Genomic DNA, 24,598 nt, shown 5'->3' on the forward strand with positions numbered 1-24,598 from the left:
GTTTAATTATATTTTCGTGTCCATCATTTCAATCATGTTTTAAGTTCATACATATTGGTAGTGTATTATGACTGAAGAGGACTAAGTATATAGTCGAAACGTTTCTTTAACACAGTGTTATTAGTCGCGTTTATAATTATATAATGTTTATCTAATTAATTATAATGTATTAAGAAAATTCGTCTTGGCTCGATACATTGACCTGTTTATCATATTATTTTTGCTTAGTATTAACGAGCCCTTTATAATTGTTTGTATTGTATGTATGAATAAAATTTTTCAATTTGATATTTAAAAAATGCATCTATGCAGAATGTTTTAGTTATCACTATACTCACTTTTGGAAAGCTGCCGTTTCTCAATTTGAGCAATTCTATAGTTTATGTTACATGTACTACATTGGTGAATTTCGGAACACAACCTAAATTTCATAATTTTTTAACAAGCTCTTGTTAAAAAAAAACACTCTTCTGAAGATAATAATTCATCACAATTTTTAAAATTAAAAAATTATCCAACATATGCTAAATATAAATATTTTTAATTTTAAAATCTATTGTTCAGTAAAAACAAAATAAGTTTTGTTGTTAATGTTCAAACCATTTACTTTATTATTTCGAAAATTTCCCAAACTTTTCTGAGTAAATAAACTTTCTTTCCTGAATGTAGACTTTCAAATTGCTAATTGCATAGAATTTAAAGATATTCATTCGTAGCCAAAATTTGTCATTTTTTGAATATTTCCTTTAAAATCCACATTTAAATCACATTTATCAATTTTAGTTTGAAAGGCTCAAAATAAATTTTTAAATTTAAGAATCTGATAAAACATTACAACAAATTCTGTTTATTATTTAATTTGTTACTATTACTATCTAATTCATAAAAATGGTTCTTTTCACCCTACAGTAGGATTATACAAAGCACATGTAATTCAATATCAGTATATTGCTGTGATATTATCACAAGTCATATCCAAATGAAATAGACAAAAAGTCATAATAATGGCATAAAATTAAATCGTGATTGATGGAAAAGCAATTTTTATTAATCATTTTGAAATTTTTGGAATATAGACGTCATAATAATTTCTGTTTTACTTGAATATGTGGGTTTAAATTTATCGTATGTAATAGATTTTAAAAACATTTATGTCACATTTTATATATAATTAATTTTGCAAAATTCTTTTAGAATTGTTGCATATAAATATGGAATGTTGAAATCTGTAGAATAAAAGAAAAGTAATATTTTATGCGTTCTTATCCATACAGTACCGATTATTACAAATCTTTTTAAAAGGTTTGTAATAATTGGTACTGTATGGATAAGAACGCATAAAATATTACTTTTCTTTTATTCTACAGAAATTAACATTTTTATTCGATCACATAACATTGTTTTATTACTTTAATTATAAAAAGTTTAATTAATCATTAATTATTATTAAATGTTTGTATAAAATGTTAATTTCATAAAATTACGTGTTAGTTTTTTATTAACTAAATAATATTAATAAAAACAATTTTGCTTTGTCCTGCATTACATTTGTTACATTAAATCTTCTTTGCAATATTTTTTAGTTGTTATGTAGTACATTTTATTTCACAATTATAATAATCATGCTGCGTGGATCATCGTTAACATCACATGGAGTGGTGAACAACAAATCTCGTAAAATTGGTCCAGCATAGAATGTATTCAATAATTTATCATGTTTTATATATAGATTTGTTATACCTCTTTGCCATTGATAACTGCAAGTCCCCAGTGAGCTAATCGAAATATAGCGTACATTTTCCAGTCCTTGGACACAATAGGATTGCCTACATCTATTTGTATACTAGTCAATCCCTGTATCTCAGCTAAAGCATTCAGTTGACCAAGAAGATTGATGTTAGTTTCTTTAAATACAAAATGCTCCGCATGTGGAAATTTATTCTTTAATTTACTTAGAATTTTTGCCACATCATTAAATTGTACATAATTAAATTTTACGACGTTGACGTCTTGAGCCTTTGACATGTCCCAAGTCCTATCTATAAAGCGTAAAGCACCTTGACCATATACATTCAGGCATCGACCGACAATCTCTATTAAGTAATCTCCACCTAAAAAATTGTCTTGTTTTACATTTCATCTTAAATATTTGAACATATAAAAAAAGTAAATTATTTGCAAAAAAATTTAACAATAAAAACAATTAAAAAATGTAACATTTTAGCGTACCCTGTTCCCTCTCTTTAGGTACTTGTTGAGAAAATGGACTTGGCGAAGCGAGAGCTCTAAATTTCGCTCTAGCTGTTGCAGCCCTATTGCTTTTATAATATACAATCTTTTTTGTTTGCGCACTTTTAGTTCTACCTTTATCCTTGTCATATTCATGAGATTTGTGAACATTTTTTGAAATCAATAAAATGTTAGAATCACTTAACAATGATTTACAACTGTCTACACTATTAGCCTTTAAACTCAAAGAGCAATATCCAGAAGATTCTAAAGCCGATTTAGAGTGGTAATCATTCTCTCCATTTTTAAATACTTTTGTATCTTGAAACGATTTATTATTTAAGTTATTTTTATTTATTATCGCATCATATTTTAATGAGTTTTGCGTCGCAGTTAGTGCTTCTTTGTTGTATGCATAATTCTCATTATTTTTAATATAAAAATTTTCTGTAGTAATTGAAGACACATCTTCTGTTACAGTAAATTCGTTATAAACTGTAGGTTTGTCGTAATCTATAGATGTGCCATATATATTAGAAGTAAACAGATGACATTTTAAACCATTTTTCAAACTTTCATGACTCTGTAAACTGTCTGTCTCGTTATCCGACGAGTTCTCAATATGTTCACTTCTGAGCAATTTCATTTTACAGTCATTTTCTTTATCATCTTTAGACAATAATTTAGTCTCAAATTTATTGCTTGTTAAACTATTTACTATTGAACCTAGTATAGGTGGAAGTTTAAATTCCAAAGGATATGATTTCGATGTATCTTCAAATTTAAGTTCTCTCAAATTCTCACTAGAACTACTTCTCCTTTTCATATGTATTTTTCGTGCTTCCATATTTTCATTTATTGCGGTGAGACTACCAAAACCTTTTATTTTAGTTTTCTCTAAACTCTTTGGGTTTACAGTAAGAAATTTGTTTGGACTTTGTGTATGTAATAATATATTAATATTGTTGCTTGTATTATTGCTCGTTACTTTAGTGGAATTGTCGAGCGAAACTTTAGTTTTGGTTCGAAGAAATTTCCAATTTGTTTTAGCATTTAATATTACTTCTTCTCTACGTACACTCATACAAACTTGTGTACTAAGATCAAGAAACACCGAATTTGATTGTTCCTTAGAGAATCTCCAAGCCATTGCTGTTCTCCGAATTTGTTCGCTAATTTGCATTGTTGATAAAAGTTGAAGATTTGGCAAATACGAGACAAGAAAAGAAATGTAATCACTATTTAAAGTTACTGGATTACCGTCTATCGTTATTTCTTTAATTTGCAAGGCTTTTACAATGCTACTCATATCTTCAATTCTGAAACATAAAACAACTCGGCCTATATACGTATAAATGTCTACATGTATGCATGTGCAAGCACCTGTGTGCAATGCGTGCGTGCGTGCATGTGTTATTTATCTCCTCTCTGAAATTATACACTGGCGCAAAAAAAAAAAACAAATTTGGACTTTTTTAGCCGAATTTTTAGGCAATCTACAAAGTGATGCCCTGGTGAAAATGTAAAATCGGAGCGTAAGTCGAATGTAAAGAGAGAGTAAGAGCGTAAGTCAAATGTAAAGGGAGAGTAATAGAAGCGTTAACAAACCTTCTACAAAGCGTAAGTTAAAACAATGAAATGTAAAAGAAGCGTTAACACTTCTTTTACATTTCATTGTTTCAATTTACACCTCGTAGAAGGTTTGTTAACGCTTTTATTACTCTTCCTTTATATTCGACTTACGCTCCGATTTAACATTTTCACCAGAGTGCAACTTTGCAAAAAATCATTCAAATTACATAAACTTTTTTTAAATTAAAGGACAAAAACTACTTTAAGAATCCCTAGGCGAAAGTTTGATTTGTTAAGTGTGAATCTTTTGTAGCGCATGTTTTTTTTTAAATTGCTTAGAAAAGAATAAACTTTAAAAATTTGGATTAATATTACCAAGATTTTAACGAGAAACTTGTGCAAAATGATAACAAACTTTTACTTTTTTCAATAAAAAAAGCATATTTCGTTTTTATGCGATACAAAAGGTTCACACTTAACAAATCAAACTTTCGCCTAGAGATTCTTAAAGAACAATCTTTGCTCTTTAATTTAAAAAAAGTACATGTAATTTGGATGATTTTTCGCAAAGTTGCATCACTTTAAAGATTGCTTAAAAATTCGGTCAAAATTTTTGTCTTTTTTGCGCCAGTGTATTTCACTAAATGTAATTAGAGTATTAAAATTTAAATTCTAATTTTTTTAATGTCGTCTAACAATTTTGAAACATTAAGTAATATTTTTTATTTCATCAATCAAATAAAAAAATTTTTTTCTTTATCATTTCCTAATTTAAATCTGCATAATTTTTTGCAAATAAAATACATTGTTTTTAATGTAATTTTGCATAGTGAATTCAAATTTAAATTTTAAAACTTATAATATTTAGACTTAAAAATAATCAGTGATTAAAATTGTCAATTTTAACCATAATGTATTCTTTTTGCAAGTAAACATTTAATTTTTATTGGTATTTACTTCTAAAAAATCTGTTGCATTGAAAATGTATTATCAATAAAAATTAAAATAAAAATTACACAAAAATTAAAATATTATCTAAAAATAATAAGAGAATATAGAAAATGAATGTAAAGATACAACTAATAAGAAAAAATTTATGTAATCATAACTGTATTTTCATACTATTGTTTCTTGTGTGATTTCATATTTCATCATTTTTCTTGGCGTCAATTAGCCAAAATAGTACAAAGTCCTACAAAAAATACAATTTGCTCCCTTCATAATTCCACAAAGCATCTTTTTTCTTCTTAGTCCTATTCCTCTATTCCTCCCCATATCACGTTCCTCTCTCTCCTCCTTTCTTCCTCCTCCCTCTCTCTTTCCTCTTTTTCTTTCTCCCTCTCTTCTTACTCTTTCAGCCCTTTCTTCAATCTTTTCTATGTTCTCTCCTCCTCTTCTGTTCTTCCCACCACTTGTCTGATGAAGAGAATTCTTCCATCATTTCCACCACCTCTCTCTGTCCTCCTTTCCTCTTCCCCCCTCACTTCCTCTTCCTCCTCTGACCCGTCCATATTCCACCCCTAATCTGTTCTATCCTCCCTTTCCTTCTTTTTTTATCTTCTTCCTTCCCTTCGTTAATCTTCCTCCATTTCTCCTCTTCTCGGCTTCTGCTGCTTTTCTCCTCTGAAACCTGCTCCTTTCCTCTTCTTTTCTGCACTTCTTTTTGCCTTTTCTACCATTTGCACCTGTTCTCTTCCTTCCTTATTCTCCTCGCTCCTCTTTCCCCCTCTTCCTTCTTCCTCTCTCTTCTTAGTCCTTCCTCTCTCCGCCCTTTTCTCGAGCCTTTTCCCTGCTCTCACCTCTATTTCACTTTTCTGACTGTCCTTCCTCTTCTGCTCCTCTCTCCACTTGCACCCTCTTCTTCCAGTCCCCTCCACCACTTCTCTGTTACATTTCCTCTCTCTTTCCTATCCCCCCTCACTCGCTTCTTTCTGACTCATCCACGTTTCATTCCTGACCTTTTCCATTCCCTTTTTCTCTCTTCCTCTTGCCTTCTTTCTTCGATCTTTTTTCCCTTCTCTTCTATCGACTCCCTTCCGTTCTATTCCTTTACTCATCCCCTTGTTTCTCACCTTCAAAGTCTGCTATCTTCCTTCTCCCTCCTCCATTTCCTTTCCACCACCTCTGTAACCACCACCATGCCTCTTCCGCTCCATCTCCTCTCCTATCCTGTTCCTCCTTCTCCATCTCCTCTGTTTCCTATCCTGTTCCTCCTTCACCTTTCTTTCAATCTTTTTTTTACTGTGAGTATTTACTGCGAGAAATTATAATAAATTTAGCATTTATAAATTTAGTTTACTAGTAGAGAAAAATATAGAACAAAGTCTAGTTTAAAAAACCAACGCACAAGCTTGTAGGTTTGTAAATAGTTTAGTCAATGCACTGAATATTACAGAACCAGAAAAAAAATTTCAAAATCTGAAAGTCTGGGAAGGAAGTGTGGTTCTCATACGAGATTAAGAAAACAGCAACTAGTAAAAATAAGGCATTTAGGAAAACTATAACTAAAAATACGGAGTGCAGTTAGGTATAAATACATTTATAAATACATTTATACATACAGTATAAAACCGAGAGGAATGCAGTGGTAAAAATAATTAGGGAGAAAAAAGAATATTATGAGGCTATAATAGATAACAATAGGGACAAACCTACAAATGTGCGCAAAGGATTGAAAAAATTAAAGTTAAAGGGGAACCAGCAAGTGTAAAAGAAATAAATAATATAGACTTTGAAAGACTAGATAAGACAATTAAATGTAATTTAGCTGATAAATTTGTATTATATACAAAGTATTCAGAATATAGTAGAATCTATAGAAAGTACAAATAAAGATGTAAACAGAAGAAGTATTTATGTTATTAAGGATAAAGGATATTTTAAACACTTTAAATTAATTAACACAAAGGACTTAGAAATTATTATAAAGCTATAAAAAGATACAGAAGAGGGAATAACTAGCGATATATTGAAAGGGATATTTCCAATCATTAAAGAAGAATTTATTAATGTTATTAATCAATTCCTAAAAGGTTGCCCATAAAAATAAAAAACATCGACAATACTAATACCAAAGGTTGAAAAAACTAGGAAGGCAGCAAATTTAGACTTATTAATATTTTACCAATATATGAGTAAATTTTAAAATTAGTAGTCAAAAACCAGATCAAAAATTACTTTATAAATCTAATGAGTATATAACAGAGCATCAAGCAGGTTTCAGAAAACATTATTTGTGTAAAACAGCAATTTTAAACTTGTCAATAACTGGAAAATACCAATTAGTTAGGGAAAAGTAATAAGAGTAATATTTATAAATCTCAAAACAGCATTTGAAACAATAGATAGAAATAGTTTAATAGAAAAATTATATCAGTACAGTATTAAAGGAAATATATTAGAATAAATAAAAACATATTTTAGAGATAGATTGCAACAAGTTTGTATTGGTAATAATTGTTCAAAATTAATGCAGACTGAACACGGTGTGCCACAGGGATGTGTTGGAACTCTTGTTGTTTATTACTTATATTAACAATATAATAAAAAAGGCTATAGTATTAAAATGTTCACGGATGATATACTAATATATGTAAGTGAACGGGAGTGGTTCACTTGGACACAGTACAATTAGATACAGTGCAAATGGACACGGTGCAAATGGACACAAAGTAATGTACACGTTTCAAATAGACACAGTTTATTTTGACACAGGAATTTTGTACACAGGAAAAATAAATTCTAGACAAATTACAATTTGGACACGATAAAAATGTACACCGTTCATTTAGACACGTAAAAGTTGTACACTGCAAACTTGTATGCCGCAAACTTGTACACCACAAAGTTGTACACCATGTATATTATATTGGAAATCTGTAAGCACATATAAACTTTACTTTGTTTGCAATGTACAACATGTTAATGACTTCGACGGGGTGAGTGCGGGAGGGGAGCCAAAGGCCCCCCTCTTGCACCCTCCCCCGTGTGTATGTGTGTGCGTGTGCGTGTGTGTGTGTGTGCAAACCATTCTCTGCACCACATGGGTTTGCGACTTTCCACGCAAAACTTTGTGGTGTACAACTTTGCGGTGTACAAGTTTGCGGTGTGCAACTTTTACGTGTCTAAATAAACAGTGTACAATTTTACGGTGTACAACTTTACGATGTATAACTTGGCGGTGTACAACTTTGCGGTGTAAAAATTTTACGTGTCCAATTGCACGGTGTACATTTTTATCGTGTCTGAATTGTAATTTGCCCAGAATTTATTTTTCCTGTGTACAAAATTACTGTGTGTAAAATTCCTGTGTCAAAATGAACCATGTCCATTTGAAACGTGTATATTATTTTATGTCCATTTGCACTATGTCCAATTGTACTGCGTCCAAGTAAAGGCCACTCAACTGAACAAAATAGTGCAGAAACAGAAAGGAAAATAACTTTGATATAGTAGAAGAATGGATGATGTTGAATATGCTAAAAATAAATGCGAGCAAAACTAAATTTATGGTTTTGAAAAGTATAAAAAAGAAATTAAAGGGAAATATTGTGTTGAAATGCCTAGACGGAATAAAGCGTGTAGAGGTAATAAAGTACTTAGATATAATTATTGATGATATGATTAGATTTAAGAACCACTGTGACTATATGTTAAAGAAAATTAAGAAAACAGGTTTTTTAAATAGGATAAGAAACTACATATCGGCATACACAAGGTGTATTATGTATAAGTTGATAATAGCACCCCACTTTGAGTATTGTGCAACATTACTAGTAGATAGTACAAACACAATTGAATAAATTGCAAGTAACACAAAATCGGGCTATGCGAATAATACAATGTAATACTAAAATAGATATACTAAAATAAAACATATGTTACAAACGTTGCAATTTATGTCTATAAAACAAAGACTACACTATAATGTATGTATATTTATATTTAAGATTCTACATAACTTGGCGTCAAATTACTTAAGAGACTAGAAGTAATTAGGAGTAAAAATGGGAGAAAAACTAAACAAAATAAGACTATTGCAATAAAATTCTGTAGAACTAGGTGTGCACAAAAAAGCATGTGCTATGAGGGTGTAAAATTATATAATGCTTTACCAACGGAAATAAGAAACTGCGAAAGAATTGATATGTTTAAGCAAATATTTAAAAAAGCATATTTTATGAATGTAAATTTATGTAACACATAATAGCCGAAAAAGCTATAATAAGCTTCATTAATTTATTCCTCCTCCATCTTCTTCTCTCGTTTCTTCTCTTCCCTCATCCCCTTCTTCACTTCCTTCCCTATCCCTCCTGTTACTTTCTCTGCCTTCCTTTGCCCTTCCTTGTGTTTACTCGGATCGGTAATCGGTGAGCCACTCGCGACGAAAAGTAATGTGCGCGGACGCGTCACTGTCGAAAAGCTACACATCCTCCAGCTTGGATTTTAGCGACTGTTGTACTTTGTCGGTCATTTGCTGCGCGGCTTGAAAAACCTTTGTTTCGAACGTTTTCTCCTTCCTCACCTCTCCTCTTTTCATGCTCTCCTTTATCCTTTTTCCGCCTTTTCTTTCATTTTCTCCTTCTGTTCCTTCTTCTCTCAACAGTTCCTCCAGATACCTCTTTATCGTTTTCATCTCTTCTAAAACCTCCTATGCTTTCTTCTCCTCCCTCTTGTTCACTTTCTAACCTTCTCTATCTCCACTCTTGTTCCTGCCGACCACCTGCCTGTCATTTCTCCATATCAAAACTTCTCTCTCATGTGCTTTCATCTCCTTAACGATTCCTCTTGCCTCGAAGCATCGATCTCTCAATCACTTTCTCGCTCTCCTACTGCCACTAATTCCCTTCCTATGCTCTTACTTTCGGTTTTACATTCTCCTAGTCCTCTTCGTAAACCGCTTCTCACTATTTTATTACATTAAGCACCTTTCGTCTCCACCGCCATCTGCCCTCATTTCACCGCCTCTCTTCCTTCCTTCCTCCTTCCATCCGCGTGTACCTTCGTACGCCCTCTTTGTACACCGCTTCCTCCACGACATTACTTCATCTCACCATCTTTCTTTTTTCTTGCTACTCCGATTTTCTTCACACTCTCCAGTCTTTCTCCTTTCATCCTCCTCCTTCCCTTCATTATCCAGCCTTCTTCTCACTGCCTGGTTCCTCTTAATCCACATCTCTTCCCTCAGCCATTCTTTCACCCCCCCTCCTCTCTCTCTGCGCGTTACCTGGAGAGTTTATAGTACGTCACATGGAGAGTTTAGAGGATTCTTAGAAAAAATCGTAGAAGAATTAACGATAAAAGAAGAGTGTACTAGAAAAGTATAATATTAGGATACTTTAATATAGATTGTATGATAGATTCTTTTTATACAAATAAACTACTAACGGCTATGCAAAATCTAGGTATAAAACAATATGTTGATAAACCAATAAAAGTTACCAAAAATAGTAAAACAATTATAGATCTAGTTTTTGCGAATAAAGAAATAAATGTACTAGTAGATTATGAACCTAAGATAACGGTTCATGCGTGGATAAGTCGTGATAAATACGAACAAGATTGTAAATAAATATAAAGAATTCAGTGGCAGAGATTATAATAGATATAATGTGGATGAATTTGTTAAGTTAGTGGGGAGTAACCTAGGAAAAGGACAAGAGTTAGATATTAATATAAAAGCAAGGAAATTAATCAGTAGTATAGTAGATGCGCAAGATATCTCGGCACCTAAAAAAATTTTTAGAATACCGAAAATATGGGAAAGGAAAAAATGGTATTCAAAGGAAATGGAAGAGTTAGCGACTAAAAGAGATAAAGCACATAGAAAAGCACTGTACGATAGCACGGAACAAAACTGGCAACAATTTAAAATTGAAAGAAATGCAGTAGTTAATTTAATTAGAACAAAGAAAAAAGAATACTACGAAAGCATGATTGATCATAAAGTAACAATCCCACAACTATGTGAAAAACAGTGTAAATAAAATTATTAAAGGAGGGCCGCGAAAGATGTAGAAAATATAGATTTTGAGATATTAGACAATAATATAGAGTGCGGTATAGCTGATAAATTTAACTTATATACAGAATATTAAAGACATAATAAAATCTATTGATAGAAATTATACAACGAGCAGAAATAAGAGAATTATTTATTGTATTGAAAAGAAGAGAGTTGGAAAAATTAAAGTCAATTACGACAGAACAGTTAAAAGTAATCATTAGGGAATTACCAAAAAAAAGGTACAAAAGAAGAAATAACTAGCGATATTAAAATCGGTGTTTTGTGTCATAGGAGAAGAATATTGTGATATAATAAATAAGTCATTGAGTGAAGGTTCTTTTTTGAAAGAGTGGAAAACATCCACGATAATTCCAATACCAAAAGTAGAAAAACCTAAGAAGGCAAGTGATTATAGATCTATTAATAAATATACTACTAATATATGAAAAGATATTAGAGATAATAGTTAAAAAACAAATTAAAGTTTACCTAGAAAATAATAATATTATAACGAAACATCAGTCGGACTCCAGAAAAAATTATTCGTGTAAAACAGCAATTCAAACAGTTATAGATGAATGGAAATTGACTATTAGTGAGAGACAAATAGTAGGAGTTATTTTTGTAGACCTTAAACGGGCATTCAATACAATTGATAGAGGAAGATTATTACAGAAATTATATGAGTGCGGTATTACAGAAATAGTTCTAGAATGGTTTAAGTCGTATTTAAAAGATAGAATGCAACAAGTTCAGTTTAATGATGGATGGTCTAAGATCAAGAGACCGTGCTCTTTACGCGAGTACGCGACTTGCGAGCACCCGAGATTATCGGATCTCAGAAACGGCTAAAGGCCATTCTAATTGCGTAAGCGTAAGGTTGTAGGAGTAGGAGTAGTAGTAGTCATAAATGTTTTATAACGGATCAATCTACAATAGAGTAAAGATACGTTGTAAACTTGATTACAGCAACCGATCAGAGTGCAGTAAATTATGGCGGTGTGCGGCATGATGACGTGAACAGCACTCTGATTGGTTGGCTCTTACGTTCACATCTGTTGTAGTCGTGACAGATGAAATTCAACCATCTTCCACAACACGCTCTACAACCGGAAGTATCGCCTTACATCGCCTTACAACACTCTTACAACCACTTACGACCACGCTTACGCAATTGTAGAATTATAGCCTTAAACCGATCGAGTTCTAACTAGACACAATCGAAAGCTTGGGGTCGATTTATATTAGAAAACTGCTTTTATTTTTTCTCTACATGTCTTATCGCAACGCAAAGTCCGAAGCAAAATTTCATTTAAGATACGTCGTCGTCAATCTTGTTGGTATCTCTGTGGATAGTGCGGATGCCGAAAATTAGGGACAAAATTCCATCTCGCGCATCTGCTACCGATGGCATTCGCATCGTCACTATAGCATCGTGTATAAGTCACGTGGGTCGTCAGTAGCTCGCTGTTACGTGCCTAGACACGATAAAAATTCTCTTCTTTAAAATATTTCTATCTAATCACTCTGTACAAACTATGTCTTAAAACTATCCCGATGTGTCATACCAGATCCTTACTTATTGATAACCTTTTCTATCTACGGTCTTTTTAAACTTAATATTTGTCTGTTTCCTCGTCCTGTAAACATCCTGCATCCCACCCAAACTATTCTTTATGACATAGATATCAATTATCAAATTCTCTCCTTTTTAAGAAATCAATCAATAGCTATTACCGCCTTACGAGCACTTCCTATGATTGGACGATGCTAACTTATTCCGACTTTAATATAAGGATCCCTCTCGATGATTAGAGTCAGTCTCTGTACTAAACCACTAGAAGTTAGACGAAAGTCTGTAAAACGTTAGAATAAAATACTTTAAAATACCAGTGCGATCTATCTCTCACATTACGTGCATCTCACACGTAACATCGCTCGCGCCATGCACAGCTCACATAAAGTGACATGTATGAGGTTATGTTGATTTTTTAATTGTCAATTTAATCATTGACACCAATGTAAAATTAATTAATCAAAGAGTAACATAGCTCAGATTTTACACTGGTGTCGATGAGGTAGATGAGATGTGGCGTGATGTAAAATGTGTATTATTGTTGTAATTGTCAAATCATATAATTTAAATTTTAAATTTAATGAGAAATTTTGAAGCGAGTTTCTTAATTTATTGATTGATTTTTGTCTTATGTGTAAATGTTTAAAGTTATATTTGTGGATTCAGCAAAGTATTCATAATTTAATATAAATGTAAATTTTTATAAATATTTAAAAAATTGAGAAATTTCGAAGCAAATTGTTGAATTCATTGGTTGATTATATGTATTATGTGTAAATGTTCTTTTTACACAATAAAGTTGTATTTGTGCATAATGCAATTTAATAATCAATGATTAAAATATTTGCTTTAATTAATCTATGTTGCATCATAGATTAAATTTGATGAAAAATATTTTATCTTGGATTTATTTGATACATATAAATAAATGTGATATGTATGTATTAAGGTTGAATCAAAAATGTGATTTTTTGCTTTTTGAAAGAAGCTTACACATATATATTACCTAGGTTGAATTTCATAAAAGTATTATCTTGAATTTATTTGATACATAAATAAATGTGATTTTTTCCACCCAAAGGTATATATTATTCAAGTCGAATTTAATCAAAAGTTTTATCTTGGATTTGTGATTTTTTCCTTAAAAATATCACTTACAAGGGAACGGACAGAACTGTCTCTCACCGATTTTAATAAGCTTTGGATATGTTGTAGAACATAAGAAAATATTAGATCCATATTTTTTTTTATCTGCGTATCTCGACGTTTAGGGGTTGAAACCACCCCTCGAAAATAACGCATTTTTTCGTTTTTTGCGAATATTTGTGAAAATATAAGGTTTATGAAAAAATGTTCTATACGAAAGTTTTATGGCATTTTATACTCTTTACAATAGTATATTTATATTTTTAAAAAATTTCAAATTTTTTAATTTATCCCACCCTTCACCTCTTTTCTTTTCAACATTTAAAAAATTTTGTAAGAACAAAAATTAAAGAGCATTAAAAGCCGAATCCACCCATATATAATAACATATGAGTTCCATCATTTTCAATTATTAGCAAAACGAGATAGTAATCTCGCGCTATAGATGCCGCGCTAGAAGTAGTGTTGCGTTATTTCTCTAGTCGCACTCATTAACTACCTCTTCTGCGTATATTTTTATATTAAAACATAAAAATGGATTAATCTTAATTATATAATACGCAACGCGTATTACACGATATAAAGCATAAATGCATATATATAACAAAAGTAGCATATATATACGTATGTGCCTACGTACATTTTCATTGTTACAAATGCGAATATAAATTAATATGAAGCAAAATATTTCTTAACATTTAAAAGTGCAAATACAATATAACAAAATATATAATATCAAGAGAAAAATATAAAACATAAACTGCAATAATTATATTATTTACACTATATGCACGTAGCACGCTCTGATAATAAAGATAATATAAGTATATAAGTATATAATTTAATTTAATTTGAAGTTTGAAAATACATTTATATGGATGTATATATACATTTTGCATACGACACGGACAAATAACTTTAATATCAGTGTTGATACAGGGACCGGTTGTTTTTGCGCAAGCGCATCATGTGAGGCTTCAGTAAAATATCCATTAGTAATAGGAAGGAGATCTTTGATCATACATCTTGCACACGACACCGGCGTATAAATTTAGCAACAGTGATAGACGGATTGGTTGTTCTTGCGCAGGCGTGAGGCTTCAATAAAGTATCTATTAGTAATAGGAAGGAGATGTTTGGTCCGCATACAATTTTGCAAAAAATCTTACCAGTATTTATCAAATAAAATACAATATTTATAAATTATTCTATTTAATACGAAAAAATATACATGCGTGTTTAATATGTGAAATGTGTTCACGTTTTTATAAATTTGCAAAAAAATTGTATGGAGATCAAATATCTCCTTCCTATTACTAATAGATGCTTTATTGAAGCCTCACGCCTGCGCGAGAACAACCGATCCGTCTATCACTGTTGCTAAATTTATACGCCGGTGTCGTGTGCAAGATGTATGATCAAAGATCTCCTTCCTATTACTAATAGATATTTTACTGAAGCCTCACGTGATGCGCTTGCGCGAAAACAACCGGTCCCTGTATCAATACTGATATTAAAGTTATTTGTCCGTGTCGTATGCAAAATGTATATATACATCCATATAAATGTATTTTCAAACTTCAAATTAAATTAAATTATATACTTATATACTTATATTATCTTTATTATCAGAGCGTGCTACGTGCATATAGTGTAAATAATATAATTATTGCAGTTTATGTTTTATATTTTTCTCTTGATATTATATATTTTGTTATATTGTATTTGCAGTTTTAAATGTTAAGAAATATTTTGCTTCATATTAATTTATATTCGCATTTGTAACAATGAAAATGTACGTAGGCACATACGTATATATATGCTACTTTTGTTATATATATGTATTTATGCTTTATATCGTGTAATACGTTGCGTATTATATAATTAAAATTAATCCATTTTTATGTTTTAATATAAAAATATACGCAGAAGAGGCAGTTATTGAGTGTGACGCGACTAAAGAAATAACGGAACACTACTTCTAGCGCGACACCTATAGCGCGAGATTACTATTTCGTTTTACTAATAATTGCGAATGATGGAACCCACATGTTATTATATATGGGTGGATTCGGCTTTTAATGCTCTTTAATTTTTGTCCTTACAAAATTTTTAAAATGTTGAAAAAAGGGGTGGGGGTAGGATAAATTAAAAAATTTGAAATTTTTAAAAAATATAAATATACTATTTTAAAGAGTATAAAATGCCATAAAACTTTCGTATAGAACATTTTTTTATAAACCTTATATTTTCAAAAATATTCGCAAAAAACGAAAAAATGCGTTATTTTCGAGGAGTGGTTTCAACCCCTAAACGTCGAGATACGCAGATAAAAAAAAATATGGGTCTAATATTTTTTTATGTTCTACAACATATCCAAAGCTCATTAAAATCGGTGAGGGACAGTTCTGTCCATTCCCTTGTTAGTCTATGTTACATCAAATAACATTTTAGTGACCAAACATAATTATCCTTTTAAAAAAAGATAAAAAGGTGTGGGCTTCTTTAAAGAAAAACACAAATGCAAGATAATCGTTTTGATCAAATTCAATTTAGGCCTGGCTCCAAAACATGCTCTAAAGAAAAATTTTATTTAAAAATTTATAGTATTATATCCGTTATATAAACTTTAGCTTTTTAGTAAAATTTTTCTCAAAGAGAAAGTTTTAGAGTGTAACCTTAAGTGATCTATAAACCTAAGTAGTTTATAAAAAAATAAAAATACAAAATGTATGATATCCAAACAAAATTACCTTTTTAAAAAGCATAAAAAGAAGCGCCAAGTGTGTGGTTTTCCTTTAACGAATAATTCATAAAATTCAAGATAAAACTTTTGATCAACTTCAACCTAAGTGATATATGGAATAAAAAAAAATAATTTACTTATGTATCAAATAAGACATTTTTCATTAAATTCAATCTAAGTGATATATACATCAAATTCAATCTAACAATAAGTGGTCGTGGTCTATAAACACTACAAAATGCGTGATATCCCAACAAAATTACCTTTTTAAAAAGGTAAAAAAAGGCGCCAAGTGTTTGGCTTTTCTTTTAAGCAAAAAAATTATTGGATGGTTCAACCTAAGTAATATAAGGAAAAAAATCACAAATTCAAGATAAAACTTTTAATCAAATTCAACCTAAGTGGTATATATCTTCCTGAATTGTTTTTTATAGGCGCGCAGCAGCCAATAATTTAATACGAAAAGCTGATATTTATAGTTTGATCTTGTATTTAAGATTTTCTTAAATTAATAATTAAATTACCTTTATAGTTAACAAAATTGTATTTAAAGATAAACTTAAGACAATCTTAAAGCCATATCAGACTAAAAATTAAGATTGAAATTAAATTAGAATTTGATCATTCAAAACAAAGTTAACAAATATTGATTTTGTTCCTAATTGGTTACGTTTCAATTTAATCTCAATATCAATCTTTAGTCTGATGCAAGCTTAATGAAAAATCAAACTGTATATGCCAGCTAAAGAATAAAGATCTAGTTTTATAGATTGGCGCATATATTCTTCATATCATTATTTTTGTAGAGAAAAAACTTAATGCTCTCATTTTGTAATGTTTATTCTTAATTGGCGCAAAATATTTACATATCATTATTTTTGTAGAGAAATTAATTTGTGTGTGTAAATACAATAATTCTTTATTTAAAATAGTTGTCACTTTAATAATCAAAGTTATACCATTTCAGGAATGTATATTACTTAAGTTAAATTTGACACACTTAGTACATATTACTTAGGTTCAACCATCCAAAAGTATATACCACTTAGGTTAAATTTAATTAAAAGTTTTATCTTGAATTTATGATTTTTTCTTTATATTCCTTATATTACTTATAGGTTGAACCATCCAATAATTTTTTTGCTTAAAGGAAAAACCAAACATTTGGCGCCTTTTTTTACCTTTTTTAAAAAGGTAATTTTGTTGGGATACTGACTACGGAATACGGAGTGCCACAGGATTCGGTATTGGGCCCATTGTTGTTTATAATATATATAAATGATATTGTTAATGTTTGCTCGGAGGTGTGTAGTATAAAAATGTTTGCGGACGATACCTTAATATGTGTGACAGGTGAGAGTAGTGCGGTGATAGAGAGAAAATTGAATATTGCATTTAACGTAGTGGAGGAATAGATGAATACTAATAAACTGAAGATGAATGCGGGGAAAACAAAATATATGTTAATTAGAAGTATAAGAAAAGAATTGAGAGGCAATACTATTGTGAGATGTTTGGATGGAAATGAGATTGAGCGCGTAGAAATAATAAAGTACTTAGGTGTTGTTATTGATAATAGACTAGATTCAGCGGTCACTGCGATTACATGCTAAAAAAAATAAAGAAGAAAATAAGTTTTTTAAATAGAATAGGGAACTATATCTCAGCTTACACTAAATGTACGATGTATAAGACAATTATAACACCTCACTTTGAGTATTGCGCGACGCTACTAATTGATATAGAAAATAATACACAGCTAAGTAGGCTCCAAAAAGTGCAAAATAAAGCTATGAGAGTCATATTGCAATGTGACAGACGTACCAAAGTAAAATGTATGCTCCAAACGCTGCAATTTATGACCATAAGACAAAGGCTGTACTACAATATGTGCATATTTATTTTTAAGATCTTAAATAATATGATGCCGGAGCAATTTAGTTATAGACTTAGAATAGTAGGGAAAGAACGCGAAACTAGACAGACAGGGCGTATTGCTATTGAATTTCGCAAAACAAGAAGCGCGCAAAAAAGTCTATTTTATGGGAGTGTATTAATGTATAATACACCCTCATAAACGCATTACCACCCAAAATTAAACATTGTGATCGTTTAAAAATGTTTAAACAAATGTTGAAAAAGTTTGTCATAAATGATATAGCATAAGATTGTATATGTATGTATTGAAAATAGCTGAGAAAACTAATTAAAGATCAATCAATCTCTCTGGATATTCTGAGACCGAAAGTCCCACCTGTTATCCACAAACCGCCATATTTCAATCCTCAAGAATTTTCAGTCTTAAAACATAATTATAAATTAAATAAAAATAGTAATATCATAATATTAAATTGATTAATTTAATGCTGGAGTAGTTCCTTTCAAGCTTAGAATACAAGCATGAGCGATGCCACCTACACTATTTTCCGTCTGTTAGTCCCCCGCGTGTTCCAAAAAGGCATTAGAATCGAGTCACTTTTGGTACGAAAACGCTCACTTTCGGTGAGAGTGTACAGACGCGTGTGTAAACCGATCCGACATTTTTTACCTATTATACCAACAAGTTATGGGCCGAGGTATGCAAACATCTATGGACAAAAAGTGTCGTGCAAGAGTCGTGTCGTTGAGAATTCCGTTTATTATCGTCAAATATTTTCTTCTGTATACAATCACGTGCAATTCGCGTGGTCCGCGAAGTAGAGACAAAATGGCGACTAAAGTCTTCACAAGACACGTAGCAAAATTCAACGGATCGATTTTTCTCGATTGGATGTTCCAAATATTGACTTTGTTTGCGAGTCATAAAGTCGATGATGTAGCATGTAACCGGAGCGAGAACCTGCCGGCAGCGCGGGACACTCCAGAAGCGAAAACTTGGAAGAAGGACAACGCGAAAGCCATGTTCCTGATTTCATGGAATGAGCTAGATGGAATCAGCTAGAGAGTCTGCTTATTTATACTACTGCAAAGGAGATGTGATACGACCTAAAGGTGATACACGAATAGAAATCCGCGTCAAATAAGCTTCTGCTTAAGCAGCGATTTCATGCATATCAAAGAGGAAAAAAAAACTGCAACGTGGACAAGAAAAGGAATGCATGTCACGACAAAAAGATCACATACCGCGAAAAAAGCCACTTCGCAAGAAAGTGTCCGAAGCGCAGACAAACGTATGAAAAAGATGATGCGGGTGATTGTACTCTCATGGTCGTGAATTCGAATGCCACGTGTTAGACAAACGAACTGTTCCGATCGAGAAGTTAATCGACGGAAAGTGGCGCGACTCAAGAATTGAAAAAGTACTATACGTGTCAGGATTACAAAAAAATTTGCTCTCAGTTGGTGTGTATGTGAGAAGAGAGAGCTAGATGTGGAGTTCGAAAGTGAAAAAGTCACAATCTCGCAGAGAAGGAACGTAGTCGCTTGTGGAAACAAGCAATTAATAATGCCTACAGAATGTTTATGCGCACGCGTGCATTGGCAGACGGCGGTCAGGCCAATGTAGTTACCATAAGCCTACGACTATAACATAAAAGACTGGAGCATATAAACGTTCGAGCACTGAAGGACTTCGTGGAAAATGAACTAGTGGACGGCGTACGTATTATCGAAAAGAGCGATTTCTTTTGCAAAGCGTGCCAGCTAGGTAAATCGCACAGCTTCCGTTTGAAAAGGTGGAAATACGACACCGGATAAATTAGTACACTCCGACGTTAGTGGCCCGATGTCAGTACCGTCCCTAAAAGATACGCGCCTCTTTGTGACTTTCAAAAATGATGCGTAAGGATACCGATTTATTTATTTTATAAAACGCGTCAGACGTGTTCAATCGGTTTAAAGAATTCAAACGTGAGATTGCAAACAAATTTGGTCAGACGCTGAAGACATCTTCAACAAGAAGATGAAGGACTTCTTGAAGAATCTGGGCATCAGGCACGTGATGACAGGGCCGTTCACACCAGAACAGAACGGCAAAACTGAGAGTGATAACCGCACGATAGTAGAAAGCATACTGAACGATTTATTTATTGACTGGATAAAACGGGAAGAATGAAGCGTCTTGTGAATTTATGATAAACCTTTTTATTTTCACGTACTATCGATACAACGACCATCTTAGTTCTTGGCGCATCCGGTCACGCTCGCACTGGTGCCAACAGATGCAAGTAAAATCACAGATCGGCGAGAAAACGCCGCGTCGATCGCGCCAAGAGTCTTGCATCACTGCATGTCAAAGCGCGCAATATTCAAAAACGTTACAATATAACGCAACAAAGCATTGGATATTAATCCAGAACTCACATAAATCAGACACATACGAATGCTCCTACAAGCCAGAGATCTACCGAAATTTCTTTGGGCGGAAACAGTAAACACAACTGTTTATATGTTAAATCAGATATTGTCTTCGAGCAAAGTAAAGAGCCAAACGCCGTTCAAAATACGAACAGGTCCAAAGCCTAACCTCGAGCACGTGAAACTGTTCAGGTCGGAAGCATACGCTTACATTTCCAAGCAGTTCACAACAAAATTCGATGCGAGGTTTAAAAGGGCACTCCTAGTTGGATACAACAGACTCGTCAAACGTCAGTTTAATGAAAAATATAATTTTTCAGACCCCAAAAAAGACGATTCTGATAAAGTAGAGATGATGTTTTCCACAAACGCTAAAGAGGCGGAACAAACAAGAAAGAATGAGCAGACCAGGAAAACGGGCGGGCTTAAAAAAAAAGTGCCTGATAACAAGCCATGTTACCTATGAAGAACCGAGACGATTGCTAGATCAAGACAAGCTAAAAGCCCCTGAACAATATAAAGCAAATGTATTGGAGTGCAATGTTCCCGAGAGTTTCCAGGAAGCAATTAGCTGTGCAAATTCGAAGTGGAAACAAGCGATCAAAGAAGAGTCGGAAGTTCACTCACGCAATGACACCTGGTAAATAGTGCCAAGAAAATCCAACATGAAGACAATCAATTCCAAGTAGGTCTTCAAAATACTGCGAAACGAGTCAGGTATAGTGCAGCGCTACAAAGCTAGACTTTGCGCCAAAAGTTTCAAAGAAGAAATCGACTTCAATGAATCCTTTTCACCAGTAGTGAAATACGACTCACTATGAGTGCTTCTAGCACTTATTACTCAAGACTTAAAAATGGCCACATTTGACATACGTACCGCGTTCCTGTATGAGAAACTGAAAGAGATTTATATGGAGATACACAAATTTAGATGAACTACACAAAAGGGGAAGTAAAAAACGTAAGACTCTGTAGTATGCGCGCTTAAAAAATCGCTATACGGACTCAAACAAGCCCTGCGCTGTTGGAATCCTAAGTTTAACACGTTCTTATATCAATTTGGTTTGAAAGAGATTGACGCGGATAAATGTATTTGTACAAGTCGGTATCACTCACACGCTGTATCTCGCGCTTTTTAGATAGATTCAGCATGAACAATGTGAAACCTGTGTACGTGCCCGCTGATCCAAATGTAGTTCTAAAACCGGTAGACCGAGAGTGAAGATGTGCGCGACAAAGCGTATCGAGAAACCATTGGGTCTTTAATATTTTTTACTACTTTAACTCGTCCGGATATCTCCTACGCGGTGAACATTTTGAGTAAATATATGAACAAATACGATTTGAATCATTAGCGTGCAATCAAAAAAATATTCGCTTATTTAGATAGCAGTCAAGAAGTTAGTATACTGTATCAAAGCAAAAAAATTTAGTCGGATATTCTGATGCTGATTACGAGAGCAATCTAGAAACGAAAAGATCGACGTCAGGATATGTATTTTGTCTAGCAAATGGTTGTGTAACGTGGTCGTCACAACGTCAAAAGATTGTTACTCTAAGTTCAACCGAGTCTGAATACGTTGCAATGGCCAAAGAACTTATTTGGTTAAAAAAAAAGTTAAGTGGTATCAGTCATCCATGTGAAAAAACTACGACATTGTTTGTTGACAATCAATATATCATTGAGTTGAGCAAAAATCCTGAGTTCCACAAGAGGACAAAACACATTGACGTCCGATATCATTTTCTGCGAAGAAAATACAAGAGCAGCGAGATCGGCATAGAGTACATATCGTCCGAGTTGCAGAGAGTTAACATGTTCACTAAGGCTTTATCGCAAAATTGCTTCAAGCGCTTATGTGCGTATCAGGTTGTCTAGAGAATTCAAGGACTTCGAGTAGCTCAAAGCTTGAAACAAACAGCAAAAGTGTTGGAGTAATTTTTTTCAACCTTAGACTACAGGCACGAGCGATGCCACCTGCACTATCTTCCGTCTGTTAGTCTCCCGCGTATTCCAAAGAGGCGTTAAAATCGAATCACGAGAACGCTCACTCTCGGTGCAGACGCATGTGTAAGCCGAACCGACATTTTTTACCTACTGTACCAACATTTAATAATAATGATTATAATAATAATAAGTTAGAGAATTTGAAATAATATATAAAACCACACAAGAAATATAAGCATTAAGATTCAGCTACAACCAGAGAGGATTTTTTAATTAGTTATGTTTAAAAAATTAAATGACTAAAAAATAATGCTTTAAGAAATAACCTTACCATACAATTTTTAGAGTCAAAAATCTTAATTCTGTATAAACAAAAAACTATTTTAAATCATAAAAAATTGTGTCAGATAAAATACACTGGCGCAAAAAAAAAACAAAACAAAATTTTTGACCGATTTTTAGGCAATATTCAAAGTGATACAACTTTGCGAAAAATCATCCAAATCACATGTACTTTTTAAATTAAAGAGCAAAGACTCTACTTTGAGAATCCTTACGCAAAAGTTTGATTTTTTAAGTGTAGACCTTTTGTATCGCATGAAAACCAAACTTGAAAAAAATAAAAGTTTGTTATCATTTTGCACAAATTTCTCGTTAAAATTTTGCTAATATTAATTTAGATTCTTAAAGTTCATTCTTTTCTAAGCAATTTAAAAAAAACATGTTGATACAATGTTTTTTGTTGATTGCACGCGAGTTTGAAATTTGCACTGCATTTTAAGGTATTTTAGCGAATAAATACGGTATTTTTGAATATCATGAATTTTGAGTATCAATATGATATTGCACATTAATTTTATTCGTGTTTAACTTAATCATACCGCCGTCATCAGAGTGACCCGATGTGCACCACGTGAAGGTTGACGGTCGGATTTTGCGCATCATGTGGCTCTGAAATTCATCGGTGGAAATTTGCACTTACTGATCTGAATATAGCGGATAGCTGATATAGCACCAATTTCAAGTCAAAGGTTCCCAGTCATTTTAGCAGCCTGCTCAGATCAATGTTTGCATTGCATTTTATGTTAAATAAAAAATGCCGCAGCATTTAACTGAAATTCAACGTGCGCAAATTGTTGCCCTTCTACAAGAAGAAAATACGGTGCGTTATGTTGCAGAATGAATGCAAATTCATTATTCTGCGGTTTTCCGTGCTCGGAGAAATTTCGAACAAAAAGGAAGATTTGATCGTCGTGAAGGTTCTGGTCGAAGGCGAATTACTACGCCTAGAGAAGACGGTCAAATCATCTATGCTACCGTGCGAGAACCTGCTCAAAGTGCGCGTCAAATCCTTGATGGATTAAATCTTAGAAGACGAATTTCTGACGTAACTGTCAGAAATCGTTTACAAGAGGCAGGTCTGCATTCACGCAGCAGAGTTCGAGTTCCAGCGCTAACCAGACAACACCGTCAAGCTCGTCTTCACTATGCTAGAACGTATCAGAATTGGACTCAAAGGCAATGGCGCAATGTTTTATTTACAGATGAGTCAAGATTTTGCCTGTTCAATTCTGATAGACGTGTTGGCGTCATCGAGGTCATCGTTACGACCGTTCCTGCGTACAACCCGTTCTTTCAACGGTGGTTCTTTTATGGTATGGGGTGGAATTTGGTACAATGGACGCACTGAATTGGTCATCCAACCACCACCAGGAGTGACAGCAGTACGCTACATTAATAAAGTTTTAAGACCGCATGTACTGCCAGTGGAACGTCGTATTGGACAAAATTTCGTGCTTATGCACGTCCTCACACGGCAACAATTACTAGACAATTCCGACAAAACAGGATTATTGTTCTGCCTCATCCTCCTATAAGCCCAGACCTTAATCTCATTGAATATATCTGGGATTTAATGGATATGGAGAGACCACCAACTAATCTCCATGACCTGTCAGAAATGCTGGTGCGAATTTGGAATGAAATGAGACCGCAATGAGAAATCCAAGCATGCATCAACATGAAAGAACGTTTGCAACAGGTCATTAGACAACGAGGAAGGAACACCCACTATTAAAC

The 24,598-nt window shown here is 32.9% G+C and overlaps 2 protein-coding genes across 5 annotated transcripts in view; one reads left to right on the forward strand and one right to left on the reverse strand.

Moving 5' to 3' along the window:
• Positions 1–3,917, reverse strand: part of LOC105831606 — an 81,832-nt gene extending 77,915 nt beyond the window's left edge. The window contains exons 1-2 of one of the 3 annotated variants that reach the window (XM_036288783.1): positions 2,230–3,917; positions 1,741–2,111 (exon numbers count right to left, since the gene is read on the reverse strand). In XM_036288783.1, coding sequence (XP_036144676.1) covers positions 1,741–2,111; positions 2,230–3,538 — 1,680 coding nt within the window. In that variant the 5' untranslated portion in view covers positions 3,539–3,917. The remainder of the gene's footprint in view (positions 1–1,740; positions 2,112–2,229) is intronic. The other 2 variants (XM_036288782.1, XM_012671837.3) reach the window with 2 other exon arrangements.
• Positions 1–24,598, forward strand: part of LOC105833732 (doublesex- and mab-3-related transcription factor 1) — a 104,681-nt gene that overhangs the window by 75,081 nt on the left and 5,002 nt on the right. The window lies entirely within an intron of this gene.

This window comes from Monomorium pharaonis, chromosome 6, assembly GCF_013373865.1.
Source record: "Monomorium pharaonis isolate MP-MQ-018 chromosome 6, ASM1337386v2, whole genome shotgun sequence".
Lineage (NCBI taxonomy): Eukaryota > Metazoa > Arthropoda > Insecta > Hymenoptera > Formicidae > Monomorium > Monomorium pharaonis.